Raw genomic sequence first — 23623 nt, forward strand, 5'->3', positions numbered from 1 at the left:
CTAGAAAGTTGAGGCAGAAGATTTAGGTTCGTAACATAATACAGGCAGCGTTCCTTCAAATGCATATATACATGTATAAGATATAAGATTTGAGACCCAGCTGTCATTAAGTATTTTGAGACTCAAAGTTATTACGGAAAATGAAAGTGTACCGAAACTTTATTATTTGACTCACAGGGTCAAATTATTCTTTTGTTTAGATAAAAATCATAATGTATTACACATGTAATAAAATACATTCGAAGCATCAATGAAATATCTTTATTCTCATTCGTAGCAATAGAATAAGAGTCATTTTATTGGATGCTGGGATCCAATATAAAAATATTGGTTTTAGCCTTTTTAATGTTTACATTTATTAACACTGAAATATTTATCATATTGGTTGGGCCTTACCAACGTTAAATTTTATGCTACTGGTCCTAGGAAATAAAGAGGCATTTGTCTGTTATCTCAGTTTGAATTTTTTTATAAAAATATTTGTTATAATAAACTATACGTAATTTCTTCTCAAGCCCTAATAAATGAATTTAGTTTATTTTTTAACAACTTGAATGTTACACTCGAAACATTTCACAACAAACGCTGACTTCAATCAATACGCAATATAGAATGTGCCCTATCGTGTCAGAAAATATATCGCTGAAGCTTTGTTGCAAGTTGTAGTTTAATTTCAAATTGATCCCTTCACATGTTTTCTTATAAAAATCCTTGTAACTTTATTTTATGGTAACTTTTTAAAACTCCATTTCCAGTTAGTTATAAATAATAATGCTATATTTTTTTCCAAAATTGATTTTAAAAAGCTGTTGTAAATTATTTTAAAAATTATATAAATTATAAAAAGGTATTTTCTATTAACTCATATAATAAATTTAAAACAAAATCAATTAATATGAACCAAATACAGAAAGTTCGTTAAAGGACTCGGTATGTATGTGATGACCTATGAGTAGGGGGAACGTAGGCATTCTGGGACACACAAAGGATATGCATTTCAGCATAATTAATCACTGACTGTGATTTGCGGTATCCAACCTGCGGAGCAACGCGTGAAATAATGCGACAAGGTCCAAGGTTTGCGCCTGCCGGTACCTTGGTCGTGATGGGGTCGCAGTCGGCGAACGTGGCGTAGATGACGAGGCCCGTGTAGCAGCTCATGGACACGATGCACACGATGCCCACCGCCAGTATCATGATGGTCCTGCAGGGCAAGACTCGTGTGCACCCCGCGCCTGGTCGTGTAACATGGGAGCGCTCTGCCTCCCGGGCTGCAACCTTCAGCTCATTGATTGAAATCGTTATTTCAGACACATGTCATTGCTAGTTCGCACCAGAAGCCTATGCCATATAAAAAAACCCTAAGAACTGACAAAGAAAGATGACTACACCATGCAAGGTATTAGAACAATATCGCAGCACAGACACAGTGAGCTGACAAACACCGATATAGTTGCAACAAATACTGTAAAGAACCCAACGATAATACTTAACATATATCATGGATAAGGACATCTGTATTTCGCGAATACATTTCGTGTCAAGGTATTTCACAAAATACTGTAGCTTTTCTCCTGTGGTTATTGGCTGAGGTTGGTGAGAGGTGTCGTCCCGCTCTTGACGGGGCCAATGAGAATGTGGTCACCGTACTGCTGCACCCTCACAATTTGCCATGACTCTTAGAAAAAGATATAGTGTTTTGTGAAATACCTTGACATGAAATGAAATCGCGAAATACAGGTGTCCCTAGCCATGACTCTTAGAAAAAGATATAGTGTTTTGTGAAATACCTTGACATGAAATTAAATCGCGAAATACAGGTGTCCCTAGCCATGACTCTTAGAAAAAGATATAGTGTTTTGTGAAATACCTTGACATGAAATTAAATCGCGAAATACAGGTGTCCCTAGTCATGGACAACACAATGACATCGGCACAGACGAAAACAGTAGGCTTCCCAAGGAAAAACTGTGCTTACATTTCAACATTTGACACTAGCTGATTTTGCCATGTTTTGTGTTTATTTGTATGCTCATCTATGACATGCAGTGCAAACAAGCTATAGTGTATGTCCAAAATAATGATTTAAATAAATCTTTTCTGTAAAATATTTTTGCTTGACAAATCTTTTTGTAGTACTTTAATCATATTTTTGGGTAAAAGTATACTACAAGTCAGGTGTAATCTTTCCCCACACACAATATTCCAAAATTAACACAATGATAAACATACTTGGGGTATCATTGTCCACTGGTAAACATGAAAAAAAAAAAAACAATAATAGCACCCACACATTATTTTTTTTTTGTTTTCACTGAAATTTATTCAAATCAAATATTAATACATTAAAAAAAAAGAAACCTGAGGTATTTTTTTAAAAATATTAAGTAAAACTAGTCCTACCAATTTTAATCTTGTAATTATCAAGCCAAGTACTACTACTAGTCACTTTGCTTATCTGAACCATACACATTGTAGCATGCATGGTTACGGGATTATTCTAGTTTTGGATAAAACTAAAACCAAAAGGTTAAAATAACCTGTATTTACTATAAAAAAAAAGCATGAGAGCAATTTTTCAGTACTCGCCAGAATTGTGTCACACCTAACCTTGGTAACAAGCAAATTTATGTGTCCTCACATTGAAAATACATTTACACATTAGCGGGAAACGACTAATGAAACAATTGCATCCGAGAAAGCTTATGACAGTTCTGCCTTAAGCGACGGAAAAATTGACCTGTGCCTTCATTTATAAAATGGACACAGGCTACAAAAAAGTAAGACTTCGGTGTGGACATAGCATTAAATAATGTTATAGTGCTTGCTTGCTTTATTTAAATTATGCTGTAGTTTCATGAAAATATTATGCTGCTGTTTTGGAAAAGGAACAAATTTAAGAAGTACAAGAACTAAGCATATTATATAAACGTAATTACACCTGATGTTGGAACAAATCTTGGACAAGCAATAATCTTTTTTCTAGGAATTATTCACGTTGTCTGACCAGGTACTAAGGTGTTTACCATAAAAACCTGCATAAAGCAGCAATAGCGCATGTCCAATATGAGTGTTTGCTATAGGGCAGGAGTGTTGGGCAGTGGACGGAGGACGTGTACCTACACATTGGCCTTGCGCACGGATGGCATGGCGAGGCAACGCTGCACCATGGCCTGGTTCACAGAACACGACGCCAGCCAGCTGAAGTAGTTGCCGATGCACACGTTCCAGAAGGTGTGCCGCGTCCTGGGGTCCAGGTCCAGGCTGCGGACAGGCACGGACAAGCTCGGACAGGCACAGACAGGTACGGACAAGCTCGGACAGGCACAGACAGGTACGGACAAGCTCGTACAGGCACAGACAGGTACGGACAAGCTCGGACAGGCACAGACAGGTACGGACAAGCTCAGACAGGCACAGACAGGTACGGACAAGCTCGGTGACCCCGCTTACCGCCGTCCTTCGAGGTTCGATTTCATCTGCCATCCTGGATTTGGTAACTTTTTTGTGTGTGTGTGTTAAAATACCCATTCTATAATTATTGGCACAGCAAGGCACAAACCTTATCTTAACATCTGATATAGGACACACTATATCTGTAACCATGTGATATCAGCTTAAAAAATATCAGTTACTGTGTGATATAAGCACGAATAACATCTGTTACCATCAGATTAAAGCATGCAAACTATCTGTTACCATCTGATAAGAACACAGCCATATCTTTTACCGTCTAATATCAGCTTACGTAAAATCTGTTACCGACTGAGACTAGCACATGCAATATCTTATACTGACTGGCTGTTTCAGCCCAAACCATATCTCTTACCATTTTATGTCAGCACAAACAAGATCTGTTATTCTCTGATATCAGCAAAAAAAAATATATGTTACAATACGATAGCTCCAACGATATATGTTGCCATTTGATATCGTAAAAATATATCTGATATCAGCACAATCAATATCTCTTACTGTTACATATCAGAACACACAATAACTATTACCATCTGTTATGAGCCAATCATATCTGTTAATATCAGATATATTCACATACCATATCTGTTACCATCTCATATCAGCACAAACAATGTCTGTTACCATCTAATATCAGTACACACAAAATGTGTTACCATCTGATATTAGCACAAAAATATTTTTGTCCTCTGATATCAGCACAAAAATATCTGTAACCATCTGATATCAAATAATAAACATCTGCTTTTTGTAACATGCAGAAGAAAATAACTGATTACACAGTTACAATTCCAGAGCTGCAGTGTTGCAAGAGAAGAAGAGGGGATAGGGGAATATATCCCCCTTGCCAGAAGTTATGACAAAATATGCGTGGTCTTGGTGCAGGCAGTATTTTATTTTGAGTGGTGCATGGTGAGAGGTTACAACACTTGGAATAACACACCACGAAGGTAGTGATGTATGTTGGGAATAATGATGTAACTGTCCAAACCCCTTATGGTAGACATAAGTTGTTTGAATTAAAAATTATTGTTTTCTAAATATCCCTCCCTAAATAAATTCATGCTTTTACAACTGCATGACAGTTACACTTATCCACGAATATCGACTTTTACTGGCGTCTTAAGTTAGATCATGTGTTGTGTCGAACCATCTAATTAAACGATTCATTGTTACTGAAAGTTGTTACCAGTTAAAAGAAATACAATCTGAATCTGGCAGGTTATAATCTCCTATTAAAGGGAGAAATACTCCCCAACCCTCAGCATATTCCTAAAAAAGAAAACCCCGCTAGTATATCTTAGGCAGTTTCCAAACCACAAGTTTTTTCCTGAGGATCTGCACAATTAATGGAGTTAAGGTGGGGGCTCACATGAAAGGGTTCAGGCATGGGCTCATGGAAAGATATCAAGGCGGGGGCTTGCATAAAGGAGTTAAGGGGGTGCCTCCCATTTCAGATCAATAGTTTATATTTACAGTAGTTACAGATAAACTTGCAGCACTGGCTACTTCAAGAAATGGTTTCAATTTCTTTCTGAAAATATAAATTAATTTTACCTGGCATTTCAAAATTCTCAAATTTGTTACGATTTTTACAGCCAAGAAACATGAAATGAGATTTTGTGATATAAATTCAAATCACATCATGAAGTAGCCAGTGACATTGCAGTCAAACCTAAAAAGTTTCAGTTCTGCACTAAATTAAATTCTCCTTATTTGTACAACCCAAAAAACGTTAAAAAAATGTAACTTTATCAGCTAATTATACAAAACGTATGCGCTGTATATATTTTTCATTTCGTAAAAGTGAACAATTGGAAATGTCTAAAAGTTGATAAGTGATTAATATAAATATAAAATCATGACCTGAAATTGGAGGCACCCCCTTAAGACGAGGGCTCACATCAAGGAGTCAAGGCAGGGGCTCGAATGCAGTAGTTAAGGTGGAGGAAAACATTCAGGAGTCAAGGCGGGGGCTCGCATGCAGGAGTCAAGGTGGGGGCTCACATGAAGGAGGTAAGGGCGAGGGCTCACTTGAAGAACTCGAGGCGGTCGCCCTCCCGGCTGCGCTGCAGGACCGCGGACACGCCGCCCACGTCCACCGTGCCCAGCACCATGACGGTCAGCACGCCGCCGAACATGACCACGGTCTGCAGGGTGTCCGTCCACACGACCGCCTTCAGCCCGCCCTGCGCACCACACGCGTCGCGGGGATGGCCCGACAAACGAATTCGGGCCCGATGGCTTGCTGTCCAATTCGATCAGTGCGCGCCCCTGTGCTGCGGTTGGTATCCAGGTGACAGGCATGGGCGCAGTCTTGAAATTCATCAAAGTTACGCAGTGCGAAACTGCGTAACAAGGCTAATGCATCATGCACTGAACCACCTCAGGTCTTCATCAGGGTTGACGTGGAAATGAGCATGGTTTATAAGATATTCAGAACTTTGAAAGAGAATTTCGATATATTTTATTATGTCAGGGAACTTACAGTTAGGCAATATTGTGTTAGCTCGACGAATACAAAAGAAAATATCATATGATATTTACAAATAATATCTCAAAATAATTCTACATTTTGATGTGCTCATTACTGTTACGAGGCTACCAGCCATTTGAATAAACGGCTCGCTGTCTGCGCTTTACTCTGGGGGAAACCCAACCGCAGCACAAGTAACGCCTGTTCCTTCCCCTTCAACAACTAATTCACGGTCACCCCATTAGTGGGTCTCTTTCTGTCCCGCGGAGCCCAGGTCTCTCTCTCTCTCTCTCTCCTGGGGGTTCTACGGGAGCATCGTCACGAGATGTGGCGTAACTAAAACGCCATTGTTCTTGCAGCTTCTTAAGTCGCGGGTCCTTAGACGACGCGGATCTTTCCAGGGGTAATTCCAGAGGGTATTTAAGGCGTTGCCGACCTGTGGTGCGAGAGGGGCTGGGGGGTGACACTGGCAAGAGAGAGACAGAGAGAAACTGGGCAATACCGGCGAATCCTCGGAGAGACACGAGCAGTGAAGTGAAGAGGGTGAGTGATCCCTTGGCGAGCAATAGCGGGCGACAGGCACGCACCACAACGCCGAAATGCCAAATTGACCACAACGCCGACAGCTAGAAAACTGCTTTGTACCACAACGCCGAAATACACTAACGCCGAAAAATGTCATTGCAGGACTACCACAAAGGTTAGGTTAGGTTAGACTAAGTTAGGTTAGACTAGGTTAGGTTAGACTAGGTTAGGTTAGGCTAGGTTAGGTTAGGCTAGGCTAGGATGGGCTAGGTTAAGTTAGGTTGGGTTATATTACGCTAGTTTATGTTAGGTTAGGTAAGGTTAGGTTTGATTGTGGTATTTCGGCGTTAAGGTACATTTAAGAAACACACAAATTCATTCAGTTGTTATTTCGGCGTTGTGGTACACAACAGTTTTCTAGCTGTCGGCGTTGTGGTCAATTTTGACATTCGGCGTTATGGTATTTCGGCGTTGTGGTAACGACTCCGCGGGCGACGAGCGAAGAGTGGTGGACGAGTGAGAATGCAAACAGTGAGTTGGGACCGAGGTGCGCGTGGTAAAGGACGAACAGTTTAAGAAAGCCTCCTTCGAGTCGAGCTCCAGTGTGGAGAGTGAATAGCGGACTCATGAAAGTGTGATTAATTTGTGTGCAGACATTCAAATTGTAAGTTAGAAAAAAAAAGTGTACGTAGAAGTTATAATTAAAATATATATTTTTACCTACTTAGGCTATCCTTTCCGGACACGACTATTCCCCTTGCAAAATTATCAATGATCATAACTCTTTTCAGTGGATATCTTTATTTCTCAGTGTCTGGTGAGTTCCCCGGCATGTTTGCGTGGAGGCTGAGGAGGATAAAGGAAGGACGAGGAAGCGTGCATGGGGAGAAAGAGAGAGAGAGAGAGAGAGAGAGAGAGAGAGAGAGAGAGAGATAGACGCAGGCTCAGACTGTACTGTGTATATTTAAGTTGCTCCGAGTTAATACATCATCCGCGTGCCGATTGTGTGTTAATGGAATTGGTATTCAGAATTCCATCCGATTTTCAATTATGTTTCATCATCATTTTATTATCACCAGTATACATATAAAAAAATAGAGAGCTCGAACAAGGGGAAAATAAGTCCAGCAAGTTTCGTCATTAATGTTACACATAATGTACACGGATGAAAAAAAAAACCTTATAGGTTTACTGCTGTTAGAAAAAGAAGGGGGGGGGGGAACCTAGATCCGCCCCGTGGGTGCAGTCTGTTTGGGAATCCTGTTCAGTAATCCTCTATACCGGGGCTGGACAGCCTTTAAATAGTAAGAGCCAGTTACCATCTTAAATAATCCAACGAGGCATTCTGTATCTTGTTTGGAATTTATATAATTAATAATTTACACCCTTCACAATGACTTTAAGATGTTTTCGTTTATGATTAAAAAAAATTGTACAATTACTGACTATATTTTATTTTTTATTTATTTATTAGTGCTAACAAACAGTCACTGAATCTCAACGCTCATTTACAACAAATTAAAAGTGTAATAATTTAAGTTTTGCAATAACGTGATTCTTTTTTGTATTTCAAGTTGTTCCTCGGTTGATAAGTAAAGTATCGTTAATATGGTGGATCAGTGTTGGTTGGCCAAAAAGCGTCTCATAGCTAAGGGATGGTCACCACCGCCCTTTACTACCGGCATTTTGGAATGAGAAACGCACTCTCTTCCCCAGGGTTCCAAACAGCATATGAAAACCTGTCCTTAACTCGCACTCTATTTTAATTGGACGTATTCGTAGCATTGGCTGATCATTTATATGGAAAACGGTGATTTTAAGGAATACAAAACATATGGTCAGTTAAAGCCGTACAAAAATTTCGTAGTTTGTCCAAAATATTTTGAAAGCCAAGATAAAAGCATAGGGTGGAATTTTCTGTACGCAAAGCCAAACCCGCTCGAAGCTGGTTTATTTGAGTAGCTCTGTACAGGTGCTATAATTGATGATTCTTTGCTGCAGTTTTTCTTTCGGGCGAAGAAGAAAAAGAGGGGTGATTCCCCAATTTTCGGTGGAAACTTATATTAAATAATACATATAATTTCATCAAAAACTCACCAGTGTGGTGTAGAAGATGCACACCACGCAGACGATTGGTGTGATCAGGTGCAAGTTTATCCCAGTCACTGCAGAAAAAAAGTAAATCATTTAGTATAGGGGCAGAAATGTTATGATCACTGCAGAAGACTTCAACGTTTTTCTTGAAATCAACCTAAATATTTAACATTGATTAATAATGTTAGCTATCTTACATCAAAATTACTGGTAAGTCTATGTCAACGACTTAATACCACCAAAAAAACTTACATGACAGGTATACTGCAAAAAAAAAAAACATTATTTGACAACAACGTAAAGTAAAAATTGATTCAGTATGAATATTGTGTGAGTGTTTGTTTCTATTCCAGTCAAAAAGAAACATTGGCACGTTATTTATAATACAAGATTTAAAGCATCTTACTTGCATTCCTGTTTGATGTGTACAAACAATGTCTACAAACACATTAATCAATTACCCGGTGAATTGTGAAAAGTCTACTGGCATAAGTAATTTTGTAAATAATTTTCAGTTTAACGGTAAAATGCAGCATATTATGAAACAAAGGATTTGGCTAGTTAGTTATAAACCTAGTGTGATGATTAACAATAACAAACATTGTATTGTATGTAAACTTATAAATCTTCATAAATTCAAAGGTAAAGTAGTAGTAGTAGTAGTATAATTGAGAAAAAAAATTGGTTGTCTGTAAAGTCGGTTTACGGACGATAGTTTAACGTGACAACGTCATAACAAAACATTGATGAAATGATTGCATACTTATATGAAAAAAAGTGAATCATTTTTATTTTAATAATAAAAGAATAAATATTTAAAATTATACTAGTAATCAGATTTTTAAAATGCAAGAATAATTAATCATTATTGCCGAAATTCTTGTTGTAATAAGCAATGAAAACCACATTAACTTTTCACTTCACTTTATAAACAGTCGACGAAACAGTTCACGTGTAGATGACTTTAAATTAATTTTAAAAACTGGCTTTTAGCTATAAAGTTTAAATATAATTATGAACAAGTTAACATATAAATAATATGTAATCAAATATCTATCATCAATTATATGAATCACCATTATTTTTTAGTCAATTGTAACATAACCTATTATTATTGCACTCTCCGACAGCGTAACGGAACAATGAGCGTAACGGGACACAGCGTAACGGAACAATGAGCGTAATGGGACACAGCGTAACGGAACAATGTGCATAACGGGACACTTTTTCGTGCGTGTAGCCAGTGTTCATCGATTTATTAGACGTTGTCAATCATGAATTAGACTTCAAAATGGTATAGGAATGATGGTTCATGAATGTTAGCAGAGAAGAATCCCACAGAGACCTACCTTGGCTGAAGGCAAGAGCCGGCACGTATATCACTACAGGGATGTACACCATCTGGAAAACAACCCCCAATATATGTTAACATAACTATGTAGAAAATAAACAATTTATCTATTACATTATACATACATTGTTTTTGTTTCAAAATTATTGTTTATCTGTAGTGTTTTCAAAACTTAAATAAAAAGTATCAGAATTTTTCAAACATTTTAAATCTTTTACTAACAATTCATCTACAAAATGCGTTACCAAGCGAACTTAACAAATGTCTTATATCTAATAAATAAAAAAAAACTTAGAGAAGAACTGTCATTAAGGAATGTAAATATCATTTGCGACCATTGTTACTATTTTCAAAATATAAATTTTAAATTATTATTATTTAAATAAGTTATTGTATATTAATAAAGTAATAAACTTAAGAAAATATAACAAAAATTTTTGTAACTGATTATTTTCATTTAGCATACTTCTACGAAGTGACTAGTTCTCTCGATATATAAAATTGTTTTACAATTTTATACTGATTATATGTGCACTTAATATTTAGAATAAATAATGAGCAGCTCCTTATTTAATTTGTTTCTTGCCATTTCAATGAAGATGCTAAAATAAAAACAAAGATGGGCTTACTTACCATTTTTATAAGGAAGAGTATAGAACCAAGTAGGCGAACGGTATGGTTGAATCGCAATTTCAGGTACTGCAAAAAAAAAAACTCAGTTTTAATAGTTTTCATTATTAATAAAATTTAATATTTAAAATATATAAATACGTATAAAATAAAAATAAATAAAACATTTCCAAAAATTCTTAAGCAAGTGTGTTCCGACAGGTTAGACTAAATTTCCTTTTGAATACCCAACTATACAGGCTTCAGAACACAAAATGTTTATTTTATTTATAAGCGTGTAGTGATGGGAAGACAGTTACCTACTTATAAGAATCACAATGCTTCACAATGCCTGGCCGAGTCGCCAAACGGTGTGTTTACCTGTCGTTTGTAAATTGCTTATCTCGTAACTGATTATCTGATAACGAATATCATTCAAGAGCTAATACACTTTAATGGGGTAGTTTCTTTACATTGTGTCGTTTTCATCACATTTCTTAGACATTGGAAAAGACTGAAGCGGGTGTTTATTCGTTGGTTTTAATGCAAGAAAAATATTTATTACGCAATATTGTAAATAGGCTAGGTAGGTGCAGGAAGTCTTTGTATTCAACGTCCCAAGATGCAATTATATCGTTGGTGCTTAAAGTCCCATAAAGGCGTGTTATTGAAGCTATGACTGCACGTCGGTTCGGTGGCTGGCGCGTAGAGGCGAAGATATGTGCTTCGCGCGAGCTGTTGTCGCCCTTAGAGCCCCCCGCGCTTTGAGATCTTGTGCGTCGAGCCAAGCAGCACCCTTAGGTATATCTCTGAACACGTCAGAAAACAGCAGAGTAATAAAATAATATGATAAAGAGTTTTTTTGACGTGACAACGTCTTATAAAACGATGAACGCCGGCTGCACGCACGACAAATTGTCACGTTACACCTGAGCCGAGCGTGCAAGAACCGGCCAACCACCGTGCGAGAAAATCTTCTATAATATCAAACAGTTTAAGGCAGGCTTTTTAACTAATCATCGTGATTATATTTAAACAAATTATTTAAATTAAATTTGCAAGGCACTAAGGCAATGGTGACGCTGACTAGCACGTCAGGGATCACGGTCACCCAGTACTTCTGTTTTCCCCCCCCTGGATACGCCCTTGTTCTATGGTTGACGCGGACACGCCCCCAGGTCCGCTCCCAGTTCGCGGGGCCAGTAGGCGAGGCGCTCACCTCGTAGGAGGAGGTGGTCTGCAGCGTGTAGAAGACCGGGGGTACACTAATTAGCACGTCATGGCATCTTGAGTGTATTCATGTATATGACGTAGACATCCGACATACGTTGCTGGGAGAATGATTATTTGACCGACATTATGTGTGTTTACGTCAGTATTAATGGTATTTCGAAGTTGGATATACTCTTCAGAACGGAGTTTTTCTAGTTCAATCTTATTAATGTCAAGTGCTCAGTTTCAATTTTGATGTACAAACAACAGCATACTTCTGTTTTGCCCTCCTGGATACGCTCTTGTTCTATGGTTGACGCGGACACGCCCCCAGGTCCGCTCCCAGTTCGCGGGGCCAGTAGGCGAGGCGCTCACCTCGTAGGAGGAGGTGATCTGCAGCATGTAGAAGACCGGGAGGTACACTAGCGCCATGGTGACACTGACCAGCACCTCGGGGATCACGGCTACCCAGTACTTCTGTTTCCCCCCCCTGGATACGCCCTTGTTCTATTTTTGACGCGGACACGCCCCCAGGTCCGCTCCCAGTTCGCGGGGCCAGTAGGCGAGGCGCTCACCTCGTAGGAGGAGGTGATCTGCAGCGTGTAGAAGACCGGGAGGTACACTAGTGCCATGGTGACACTGACCAGCACCTCGGGGATCACGGCTACCCAGTACTTCTGTTTTCCCCCCCTGGATACGCCCTTGTTCTATGGTTGACGCGGACACGCCCCCAGGTCCGCTCCCAGTTCGCGGGGCCAGTAGGCGTGGCGCTCACCTCGTAGGAGGAGGTGATCTGCAGCGTGTAGAAGACCGGGAGGTACACTAGCGCCATGGTGACACTGACCAGCACCTCGGGGATCACGGCTACCCAGTACTTCTGTTTTCCCCCCCTGGATACGCCCTTGTTCTATGGTTGACGCGGACACGCCCCCAGGTCCGCTCCCAGTTCGCGGGGCCAGTAGGCGAGGCACTCACCTCGTAGGAGGAGGTGATCTGCAGCGTGTAGAAGACCGGGAGGTACACTAGCGCCATGGTGACGCTGACCAGCACCTCGGGGATCACGGCGACCCAGTACTGCGTGCCGTACATGTACATCTCGGACGGCATTCCCAGAAGCGTGATGCCAGAGATGTAGCTGCACACACACGGGAAGCCTAAGATGCACATCAAGTTCTGTCCCTGCCCGAACACGCCCGAATATTCACCTTCGGCCAAACTCGGGATTGGTTTTATTTTTGCGCAGGAAAAATGAATTCTAATATTAAAAGTTGTCGGTTAGGTTAGCTACATTAAAACACTTTAAAACACTATGGACGGTTAGTTAGGTTAGTATAGCTACATTAAAATAAACAGAGAAATATAAATATATATAAATAAACCCGAGGTTGGCCGATGGTGAATATTCGGGCGTGTTCGGGCAGGGACGGAACTTGATCTGGCTTCCCGCACACACACTCACACACACATGAGTAATACTCACAACCACTTGAACATTGGACTAGATTAAGGTTCGTGTTTACTGTAGCTCCAAGATTACTACCTTGTTAAAATTTAATGTTTTAACGAAAGCTTAGCACACATTATATATTTTTATGCCATTATGAGCCTATAACAAAAAAATTGCTTTCTTTAGTAGCAAAACAACGTGTAACTCAAAGATACAAAGCTTGCTTTGTTGACATAGATAATCATCCAATAATCTCCCCACATGATAATTATTGAAATACTGTTATAAACTCAATTATAAAATTCAGCTATGTTTAGTTATGACATAAAAAATTAATTAATTAATACTATTGTCTAATATCAAGAAACGTAAACAATACAAATTTAATTCATAGAAATGAAAATAGCAAAGAAATTGTTTTCTTTAAAAAAAAGAAGCCAAACAATATCGCTTATTTAGTATAGAGCTATGATGATTAAGTATAACCGACATTTTACATCATGTAAACTTATATATCTTCATAAATGCAAAGTTAAGATACTATAATACGAAGATTGCCTTACAAAATCTAATTATATTCAAATGTAATACGAAATTAAGAATGAATATTTATTTCACTTTTAAAAAAATTGGTCTGTAAAGTCGGTTTATGGACGATAGTTTAACGTGACAACGTCATAACAAAACATTGATGAAATGATTGCATACTTTTATGAATAAAATTGAATCATTTTTATTGAATTATCAATATTTTGGTTGGATACAAAGAAGGAGTGAAATGAAATCTACAATTTAATTGATAAATTTACTTTTATTTGCACTCATTAATTCAAATATGTTTATTTCTTTAACGAAAAGATTATTTCAACTATAACTTTTAAACGTGTTTGATATTTAACTGCTTCTAATCTGTGTTATTCTGTTAAGGATAGGACGATGATAGGAAAATTAGGTAACGAATGGGAGTGTTTCAAGTTTAATGTGCCTCGAAGAAGTCAAATCGATGGTTGTTCCAATCGAGTGGAAGAGAGATAGATGCGGCGCAAGCGTACCATGAGCGTAACGGGACACAGCGTAACGGAATAATGTGCGTAACGGGACACTTTTTCGTGCGTGCAGCCGGCGTTCATCGATTTATTAGACGTTGTCACGTCAAAAACATGTAATTACATTTTAAAAATGTATCTCCGAGATTAGTAGTATGAGCAAAGTTATTCTCTTAAAATTGTTCACTTATTATTTTATGTTTTCAGTCTCCAGGCGAAACAATTCCGCGAGATGGCGGAGTGAGACGGAGCGTGGCTCGGGACTCGTGGTTTTGTTGCAGATGTTTCTGGCCGCAAGGTCGAGCCGAGGCCGATCGGGAACAGCGGACGCAAAGGAAGCAAAACCCTTTCGGGAGTAGGTCAAAACCATCGGTCTCGGACTGTTAGGAAACATAAAAAGACTGTGCTAAGAAATCCAAGCTTGAAAACTAACAGCCAATTAATAATAAAAAAACCTACAACGAAAAAAATTAAAAGTTATTTTGTAGCATGATAATTAGAAAATATTTTCTTTAAAAATGTTCGACGTGTCATTTTGTTAGATGTATAATAATTATTATATCAATGAAGTTACAAACCGAATGGATTTTGGAAACATTGTTTCTGAAACAACGATCGAAAGTGTTGAAGGACAAAGTTAATATATTTCATTTATTGTAACTTAACATTATTTTATGTTTGACCCTTGGCACCTTAGATTCGGAGTCGAAGTATTTAGTTCGATGTACTCTCTTGGAATTCGAGTTTCGTGATTGGGATTCGAGAAACATGTGATTCGACCCATCACTGCGGTAGCCTACTTAAGACGTAATCGTATGTTCTGCACGTGTGCGGGCCGAACAGACCCACGAGGGGTCCTGGAAGGGTTGGTAAGGGGAGGAGAGACGCAGGTCTGTGTCCTTGACCGCAGGTTAAGGAGGTAATTTTTGCCGTCCGGCGCGGCCGCGACGGGGGACAATGAAGAAATTACCGTCGCTCCTGGCGGGAGAGGCTTGTTTTGCCCACCGGGGCCGCGATTAAGGCGGCGCCGAGGTCGCCACTTTAAGCCCTCCAACTCGTCGCCGGGCTCTGATTGGTCCAACCGGGCTCCCCTGAAGGCCCTACATCGCTCTTACTTCTCGAGCGCACACGATACGTCAGGCCCTTGGAGCAGCTATTGGGGCCACAATTGCATATCATTTTGAGCACTGGAAGACAGAAAAACGTAAAATATTCTCGACAAATTTTAATCTCGGCCCCAGCGCACCACGAGCGTCTGGGTTGGAGATTAAAGCCGAAATTCTTTCTTAAACTTACTAATACTTATTTTATTAACTGCAAGGGCATTTTTATTAAAGTCTACGTTTAATTTCACGACGAACAAACTTCGTCGTTAAATGTGTAATTTGCGAAAAAGCGTAACAACATTCTCGACGATCTTGAAGTTAAATAGCAAACATGTATAAAAGTTAGAGCGCAAGTTGCCTACATCCATAAAACATTCCATTTGAATATAATCGTTCCGGACATAATCAATTTTTTTGACGTGATAACGTCTTATAAATCGATGAACGCCGGCTGTACGCACGAAAAATTGTCACGTTTCACCTGAGCCGAGCGTGCAAGAATCGGCCAACCACCGTGCGAGAAAATCTTCTATAATATGAAACAGGTTAAGGCGGGCGTTTTAAAAGCAGCAATTAAAAAAATTATATTTATTTGTCTAATTGCATCATTTCAAATTAACAATTTATTGACGTTGATTTGATTTCAGTTTATTTCCATAACTAATTGTTCGTGATTATATTTGAGCAAATTACTTAAATTAAATTTGTAAAAACTGTAAATAATATTAGAAAATTAAAAAGTATGCAAATTTTCATTGATGTTTTCTTATGATGTTATCACGTAAAATTATCGTCCGTAAACCAACTTAACAGACAATCTTTTTTTTCTTTTGACTGAGATCTCTACTTTGCGTCCAGGGATTAAAGAGAATCTGCGCCCACAGAAGTCATAGTGCAACGTAGAGCTATATCCACGCCACGCAGGAGAGAGACAACTAGAGTCAGACCCGCAGCTATGCCAAGCACGGGAGCCAAGACACCTTCGAATTTGGGGATGGGCTATTGAGGGAAAAAAAAGGGAGGCAGTGGATGACCCGATGGTTTTGGAAAATAGGCTTGGAATACCTTGGCTAATTGAAGGCATTTCTGAAGTCTTGAGAAACATTTTGTTAAATAAACTGCAGCTATTGTTATTTTTAGTTGTGATTTGAAAGAGGGGCGAACACCCTTATCGCCCCTGCAATAGGTACCGCCACTAGCCATGCAGGATCTAGGAGGGATTGCTTTCATAACTTATGAAGATTAAAGATGGAATCCTCTAAGTGAATAGTTTTAAGAACTTATTTAGTTCTGAGTTACGCGTTTATGATCTGTTATAGGATGTATATATAAGTTTTTGTGTTTTTAAGTGATGTTTTGGTAAAGGTCTCAAAATTAGAATTACTAGATGCATTTAATCATTAGATCACGAGTTATGCTTAGAAACTTGAAAAATTAGCGTATTCATTTTGGGACAAGAAAATTTTTTAAAGTTTACCGTATACTTTTGTGCTGGTTCTGTTATGTTCCACGGTTAATCTAAAGGACTCTGACTCAAACAATAAATAATTAAATTACTCTTAAAAACTATTTTTTTAAATAGCAAAATAAATAAAAAAAGTTGTTAGAGCTACCGGCTGGTGATACCGGGTTCGACTAACGGCAGGCGATAAGAAAGTGTTGCTTTGTCCCTTAACTTCCAAACAGCGGAAGGTGATATGAAACCACTAGATAGTTGCGACGTGGTAGTTGCCCTGTGGGTAGGCAGTGCTACAGAGCAGTGAGGGTACCTGCCGATGAGCGACATGGAGATGGGGAACACGCCCATGGGGAACTCGGAGGTGGTGCTACAGAGCAATGACGGTACCTGGCGATGAGCGACATGGAGATGGGGAACACGCCCATGGGGAACTCGGAGGTGGTGCTACAGAGCAGTGACGGTACCTGGCGATGAGCGACATGGAGATGGGGAACACGCCCATGAGGTACTCGGAGGTGGTGCTACAGAGCAGTGACGGTACCTGGCGATGAGCGACATGGAGATGGGGAACACGCCCATGGGGAACTCGGAGGTGGTGCTACAGAGCAGTGACGGTACCTGGCGATGAGCGACATGGAGATGGGGAACACGCCCATGGGGTACTCGGAGGTGGTGCTACAGAGCAGTGACGGTACCTGGCGATGAGCGACATGGAGATGGGGAACACGCCCATGGGGAACTCGGAGGTGGTGCTACAGAGCAATGACGGTACCTGGCGATGAGCGACATGGAGATGGGGAACACGCCCATGGGGAACTCGGAGGTGGTGCTACAGAGCAATGACGGTACCTGGCGATGAGCGACATGGAGATGGGGAACACGCCCATGGGGAACTCGGAGGTGGTGCTACAGAGCAGTGACGGTACCTGGCGATGAGCGACATGGAGATGGGGAACACGCCCATGGGGAACTCGGAGGTGGTGCTACAGAGCAGTGACGGTACCTGGCGATGAGCGACATGGAGATGGGGAACACGCCCATGAGGTACTCGGAGGTGGTGCTACAGAGCAGTGACGGTACCTGGCGATGAGCGACATGGAGATGGGGAACACGCCCATGGGGAACTCGGAGGTGGTGCTACAGAGCAGTGACGGTACCTGGCGATGAGCGACATGGAGATGGGGAACACGCCCATGGGGAACTCGGAGGTGGTGTTACAGAGCAGTGACGGTACCTGGCGATGAGCGACATGGAGATGGGGAACACGCCCATGGGGAACTCGGAGGTGGTGCTACAGAGCATTGACGGTACCTGGCTATGAGCGACATGGAGATGGGGAACACGCCCATGAGGTACTCGGAGGTGGTGCTACAGAGCAGTGACGGTACCTGGCGATGAGCGACATGGAGATGGGGAACACGCCCATGAGGTACTCGGAGGTGGTGTTTCAGAGCAGTGACGGTACCTGGCGATGAGCGACATGGAGATGGGGAACACGCCCATGGGGAACTCGGAGGTGGTGCTACAGAGCAGTGACGGTACCTGGCGATGAGCGACATGGAGATGGGGAACACGCCCATGAGGTACTCGGAGGTGGTGCTACAGAGCAGTGACGGTACCTGGCGATGAGCGACATGAAGATGGGGAACACGCCCATGGGGAACTCGGAGGTGGTGCTACAGAGCAGTGACGGTACCTGGCGATGAGCGACATGGAGATGGGGAACACGCCCATGAGGTACTCGGAGGTGGTGCTACAGAGCAGTGACGGTACCTGGCGATGAGCGACATGGAGATGGGGAACACGCCCATGGGGAACTCGGAGGCGGTGCTACAGAGCAGTGACGGTACCTGGCGATGAGCGACATGGAGATGGGGAACACGCCCATGGGGAACTCGGAGGTGGTGCTACAGAGCAGTGACGGTACCTGGCGATGAGCGACATGGAGATGGGGAACACGCCCATGAGGTACTCGGAGGTGGTGCTACAGAGCAGTGACGGTACCTGGCGATGAGCGACATGGAGATGGGGAACACGCCCATGGGGAACTCGGAGGTGGTGCTACAGAGCAGTGACGGTACCTGGCGATGAGCGACATGGAGATGGGGAACACGCCCATGACCTTGCCGCCCATGAGGTACTCGGAGGTGGTGTTGGGGCGGCGGCGCGCGCAGAAGGCGAAGTACACCCCGATGAGCGCCGACACCAGCAGCATGCCGCCGAAGACGGCATAGTCCAGCCAGTCGAACACCCGCTTGGCAGGGACCGCCTCGCTCGCCGTCCAGTTCATGTCGCCCTTACGTCCTCCTGCGCCTTCATCGCGACACAGAACACACTGCTTGTCCGCTCTATGCTAACACATACTTCTACATAGGGTGCGACGGAAGAAGCCGTATCGGAAAACTTCCATAATGCCAGTATTCCGCCTGGCCTCTTCGAAAAAGGGCGGAAAAGTGACATTCGTCCAAAGGACGAAAACGGAATTCTGCCATATTTTCTTACACCCTCCATGGAATGAGTACAACAGCATTGCCCTCGAAGTAGTGTATAGAACATTCGTTAGGTAGCGCTGTCAAACCTCTAGCTGTTTTCCAGGTTAACTTCTGAAGGTGATAGTTGCAATAACAAATCACTTCCAGATCGCGGACGAGAAGAAAGAAATTTGTTTTCCAAAAATGTTATACAGGTAGCACTCTATTCTTATTACGATGATTTAAAAAAAAAAAAAAAAATCCATGTGGTACCTAGTATTCAATTCTGACAAAAAAATTTTAATCGTTTTACGGAATGAGGAAAACGGCCTTACTCGCAAAATGGCAATGTGACTAGCTTAATAGAATTTACGTTTTTGCACTCTGGAGTAATTGAAGTAATTGTAGATAATTATTTAATGAGATTATGTTGGAAACTATCAAGGGTTTTGCTCATGTTGAAATAGATAGAATATTATTATTACATCTGGATTTATACTGGTACACATATAAATATATAAAAAGCGTGTGTTAAAGACGATATTCCTAATTGAAAACTATGTGGTTTTAGAGAAATAATATTTTTAGGAATATAATTCATGTGCCTATAAATATTTTTTTTTGTCAAAAACTTATAAAATACTACAAAACTAAGGTTTCTTACTAAAATGTAACCGTCAATAATACTTCAAGAAAATGGTTGAACACACAACATCGGTATACAACCACTCTGACTGATACACAATTAAAACATTTTTATACATAAGCAAATTCTTTTTAATGTTTGAGCTTTATTTATAACATGTTGGAATGATAATGCTACAGTTACTAAAAACTTAAACACTACAAAACTACAGAAATATTTTTGCAAAACTCCGTTCCCCCGGAGAAACCCCCGGAATGGCCACCGCATGGGGAGCCCAAGAAAAGAAACGGGCTCCCCATTTGGAAGCCACCTGGAAGGTTTTTTTCTGTTCCACCCACCGTTTCTTTGGTAGCCTGACTTGTTACAAGGGATTGTATTCCTACCAGAGAAAATGCCGCCATTTCATCTGGGCAATCCGCCTTGGAGGAGCCGGGGCGCGAACCCGGGTCCTACAAGTCACAAGGCAGGCGCTCTACCCCAGAACCAGAGTGGTAGAGCGGATACTGGCAGGCTTATTAACACTGACATGATGTTATTCCACGAGTTTACTGTAGTTTCGTGTGTCATTAACACGTGCAGTAACATCTAACCTCGGTAACGAACAAATTTTTCTGTTCTTATGTTGTTCGTTCATCATGAATTATGTAATTTCATAACAGAGAAATATAATTTGTGTAACTAGTCTGGCAATTTTTATTTGATTGCCTGCAAACAAACTTACAGTCCCGCTGTAAAATAATTATATAGAACTATATACTAGTAAAAACATATGTAAGAGCTTGCACTGTCGATGGTAAAGTTATTTTGAAATAAATGCTAGATATTAAAAGAGCGTTTAGTTAAAATGTGCTTACAAGCATGAAGTTATTGTATAAACATTTAATTTATTTGGTTTTAAAGCTACAGAAAAATTTTTTATATTACTTTTGGCTTTCTTTTGTTTTACCGTGCTTAAATTGCGCACTGGAAAGCTATTCAAACAACTAAATATTTGAGGTACTGGGGCAACACGAAGCATAAATGTTAACACTATTTTGTAGTGATACAGTTATTTTAATGTAAATAAACAAATATGAATATTTCTGTTCCATTTACAAAGAAAATTTACGGTGCACAACGGCAAACAATAAATCAACGATGAAACTTAACAGATAAAAATTGAAAAAACAACGGCTATAAAGAGACACACAGGTGAACCCAGCGATGTGAAGAAACAGTGATGACATCACAGACGAACACCGTAAGCAACAGTTGAGCGAAAAATTAGATATTTTGAAAACCGCAACGATGATAAAGCGCAGACTAACACAGCCTATATGATTCCTAAGAGATCAGCTGCGGCGTTTCGGGAAAGACACAAACAGACTGAGGTTTGTCATGACATACAGTTTAATGAGTAATGGCGTATGACCGAAACTACATCTGGAATTAATTTAACTATTATTTAAAATGTTGTTTGTCAGTGGAAATTTTATTCAATGAACTACACCGAATTTGTTGATATTCACATAGATACTGACTTTCTTTAAACAGATTTGTGTTTTGTTTGTTTTATATGTATATTTGTTTACACTTCTGTTAGCAAGGCACAGGTATTAGAGCAGAGAAGTTTATTCAAGGAGCTTATTGTTTCTGTAACAATAAGTGTCAAGAGCGTAGTAAAAAAAAGGGGCCGGGGGGGGGGGGGGAAATAGGGTTGCCAGATTTATTTTGACCAATAATTTTATTTTACAAAAATACAATGGCAGAAATTTCAAAAAGTACTTAAGGGATCGTCAACTAACATAAAAATGTATTTTCAAGCATTATTTTTTTAAAAGAGTTTCCGGAGGAGGGACTGGCTTTTGCCCTCCCTTTCCACAAATACTGTCTACACCCATGGTAAATGTGTAAATAAAATCACATGTATTTACACGCACTAGTACATGATATACTCAAAAGACGTGAATTAAAATTTTGGAGACCGTAGTTTTTTATAGTTGTACTTATAATATTAGATGTCAATAATTTTTCAAGACATATGATGATAGCCTACATGGAGTACTATAGTCTGAAACTATGTATTTGTACTGTTATGCAATAATCGTACACTCACGCCTGTAGCATAAGGAATCACTCCAAGGCAATCTGAAGATGAGAAAAGATACACTATCGAAGTTTAGGGACCAAGTCGTAAGACACTATATTCGTATTCCAGAGAACATAGGTTCAAATCCCGACTGGTAATTGTCATATCATTTTGACGTGAAACGTATTAAAAATCACAGCGAAACATATGGGTACCAGAAAAAGTCTGATGAAAAGGTCTGTATCATCTTGCTTTAACATTTCCTAACTATATAGGCTTCGGCCTGAGACGCAGTTAAGTCTTCCTTACATAGACCTCCCAAATACACTTACTTTTAATTTAGGTTCGGAAAAAAATGTTTGTTCAGTGTAGCTAACGACTCGGATGTGATAGCGCGGTGATTCGTGTGATTGTGTATAGAGAACTGACAACACTGGGCAATACAGATTGTACATTCACCATTTGATTTGATATTATGCCTTCGATATCTCATTTCAGTGACGTAGTCAGGATTTGTGTATGGGGGGTGTTAAGAAGCATCCCCCCCCCCGTATTAAAGCGGGGGGTCCGGGGGTCCTCCCCGGGAATATTTGGATTTTAAGGTGTAAAATAGTGCTATTTTAGCAGTTTTCGGTTCTTAAATTTAAATATTGTAAGAGTAAGAATTTTATTAGTTTTAATATGAAATTTGTTTGAGTGATGAATAAGAAATTAACTAAAGATTTGGTACTAAGCCCCCACCCCCTGGTTAGCCGCTGTCTCATTTATAATATCACAGGCCAACGTTAAACAGAATTTTCGTCAAATATTAATTGAAATTAATAGTAAGCTACCAATCAGTATCTGTTATGAATTAAAAATTTTTAGTACGTAGTAATTTTCTCGTTTTTATTGTATTTATTTTAAACCATTACACTAAAAGCGACTCGCTGACACAGAAGTTTGACGTGAAACCAACGGCCGTGACTCTCGATACAGCCCCGCCGATTTATCAAGTGATTTCCCTCGTAAATACCATTTTAATTAGATGTTAGGTTAGGTTGGTCACGTTATTTTTTTTTTTCGGTTGAACGGTTACGTGTATTTGAAAAAGGTAGTTATTTTTCTTTTAAAGTCTTGCGTTTGTGTTCTTTAGTAGTTCATGAATTCAGCGTGAGAGGCGGCGACACGGTACCTAACCTGGTACGCGAGAAGCGCTGCGGTAGCGGCGGCGCAGTACCTGAAGCGGCCGCAAGGAGCGTTGCGGTAGCGGCAGCTCGGTACCTGGAGCGGCCGCGAGGAGTGCTGCGGTGGCGGTTCCTCGGTACCTGGCGCAGCCGCGAGGAGCGCTGCTGCAGTCGCCGCGTCTCACTCCATGGCCAGCAGGAGCGCCGCCTCGCCTCGCCGACACAGGATGTCCAAGTGAGCAGCTCTGGCGGGCCGACTCCGGCGGCGATAAGTGCGGGCAATTGCCTCAACGAGGGAGGAATTGTAAGAGCGGGGGTGTCGTGGGTAAAGTGTCGGAGGGGGGCTTGGGGGCCTAACCGCACTCTCGCCGGTTCTGGCCCGCCCACAAACACGGCGCTTCTCCGAGGCCTTCGCCCGTCACGCCTCCTCACGGCGCCATTTCCTCTACAGGTGACTTCCTGGCCCTAGA

At 40.8% G+C, this 23623-nt stretch overlaps 1 protein-coding gene across 2 annotated transcripts in view; it reads right to left on the reverse strand.

Annotated features, from left to right (window-relative positions):
- The window catches only part of LOC134532066 (sodium-coupled monocarboxylate transporter 2-like), a 45415-nt gene extending 22023 nt beyond the window's left edge, over positions 1 to 23392 (reverse strand). Inside the window, exons 1-9 of one of the 2 annotated variants that reach the window (XM_063368246.1) lie at positions 23295 to 23392; positions 18884 to 19115; positions 12720 to 12879; positions 10557 to 10622; positions 9922 to 9973; positions 8576 to 8643; positions 5512 to 5666; positions 3124 to 3264; positions 1096 to 1204 (exon numbers count right to left, since the gene is read on the reverse strand). In XM_063368246.1, coding sequence (XP_063224316.1) covers positions 1096 to 1204; positions 3124 to 3264; positions 5512 to 5666; positions 8576 to 8643; positions 9922 to 9973; positions 10557 to 10622; positions 12720 to 12879; positions 18884 to 19092 — 960 coding nt within the window. In that variant the 5' untranslated portion in view covers positions 19093 to 19115; positions 23295 to 23392. Of the gene's footprint in view, positions 1 to 1095; positions 1205 to 3123; positions 3265 to 5511; positions 5667 to 8575; positions 8644 to 9921; positions 9974 to 10556; positions 10623 to 12719; positions 12880 to 18883; positions 19116 to 23250 lie in introns of both variants that reach the window. The other variant, XM_063368245.1, reaches the window with a different exon arrangement.
- Positions 23393 to 23623: the final 231 nt, after the last annotated feature.

This window comes from Bacillus rossius, chromosome 5, assembly GCF_032445375.1.
Source record: "Bacillus rossius redtenbacheri isolate Brsri chromosome 5, Brsri_v3, whole genome shotgun sequence".
Classification (NCBI taxonomy): domain Eukaryota; kingdom Metazoa; phylum Arthropoda; class Insecta; order Phasmatodea; family Bacillidae; genus Bacillus; species Bacillus rossius.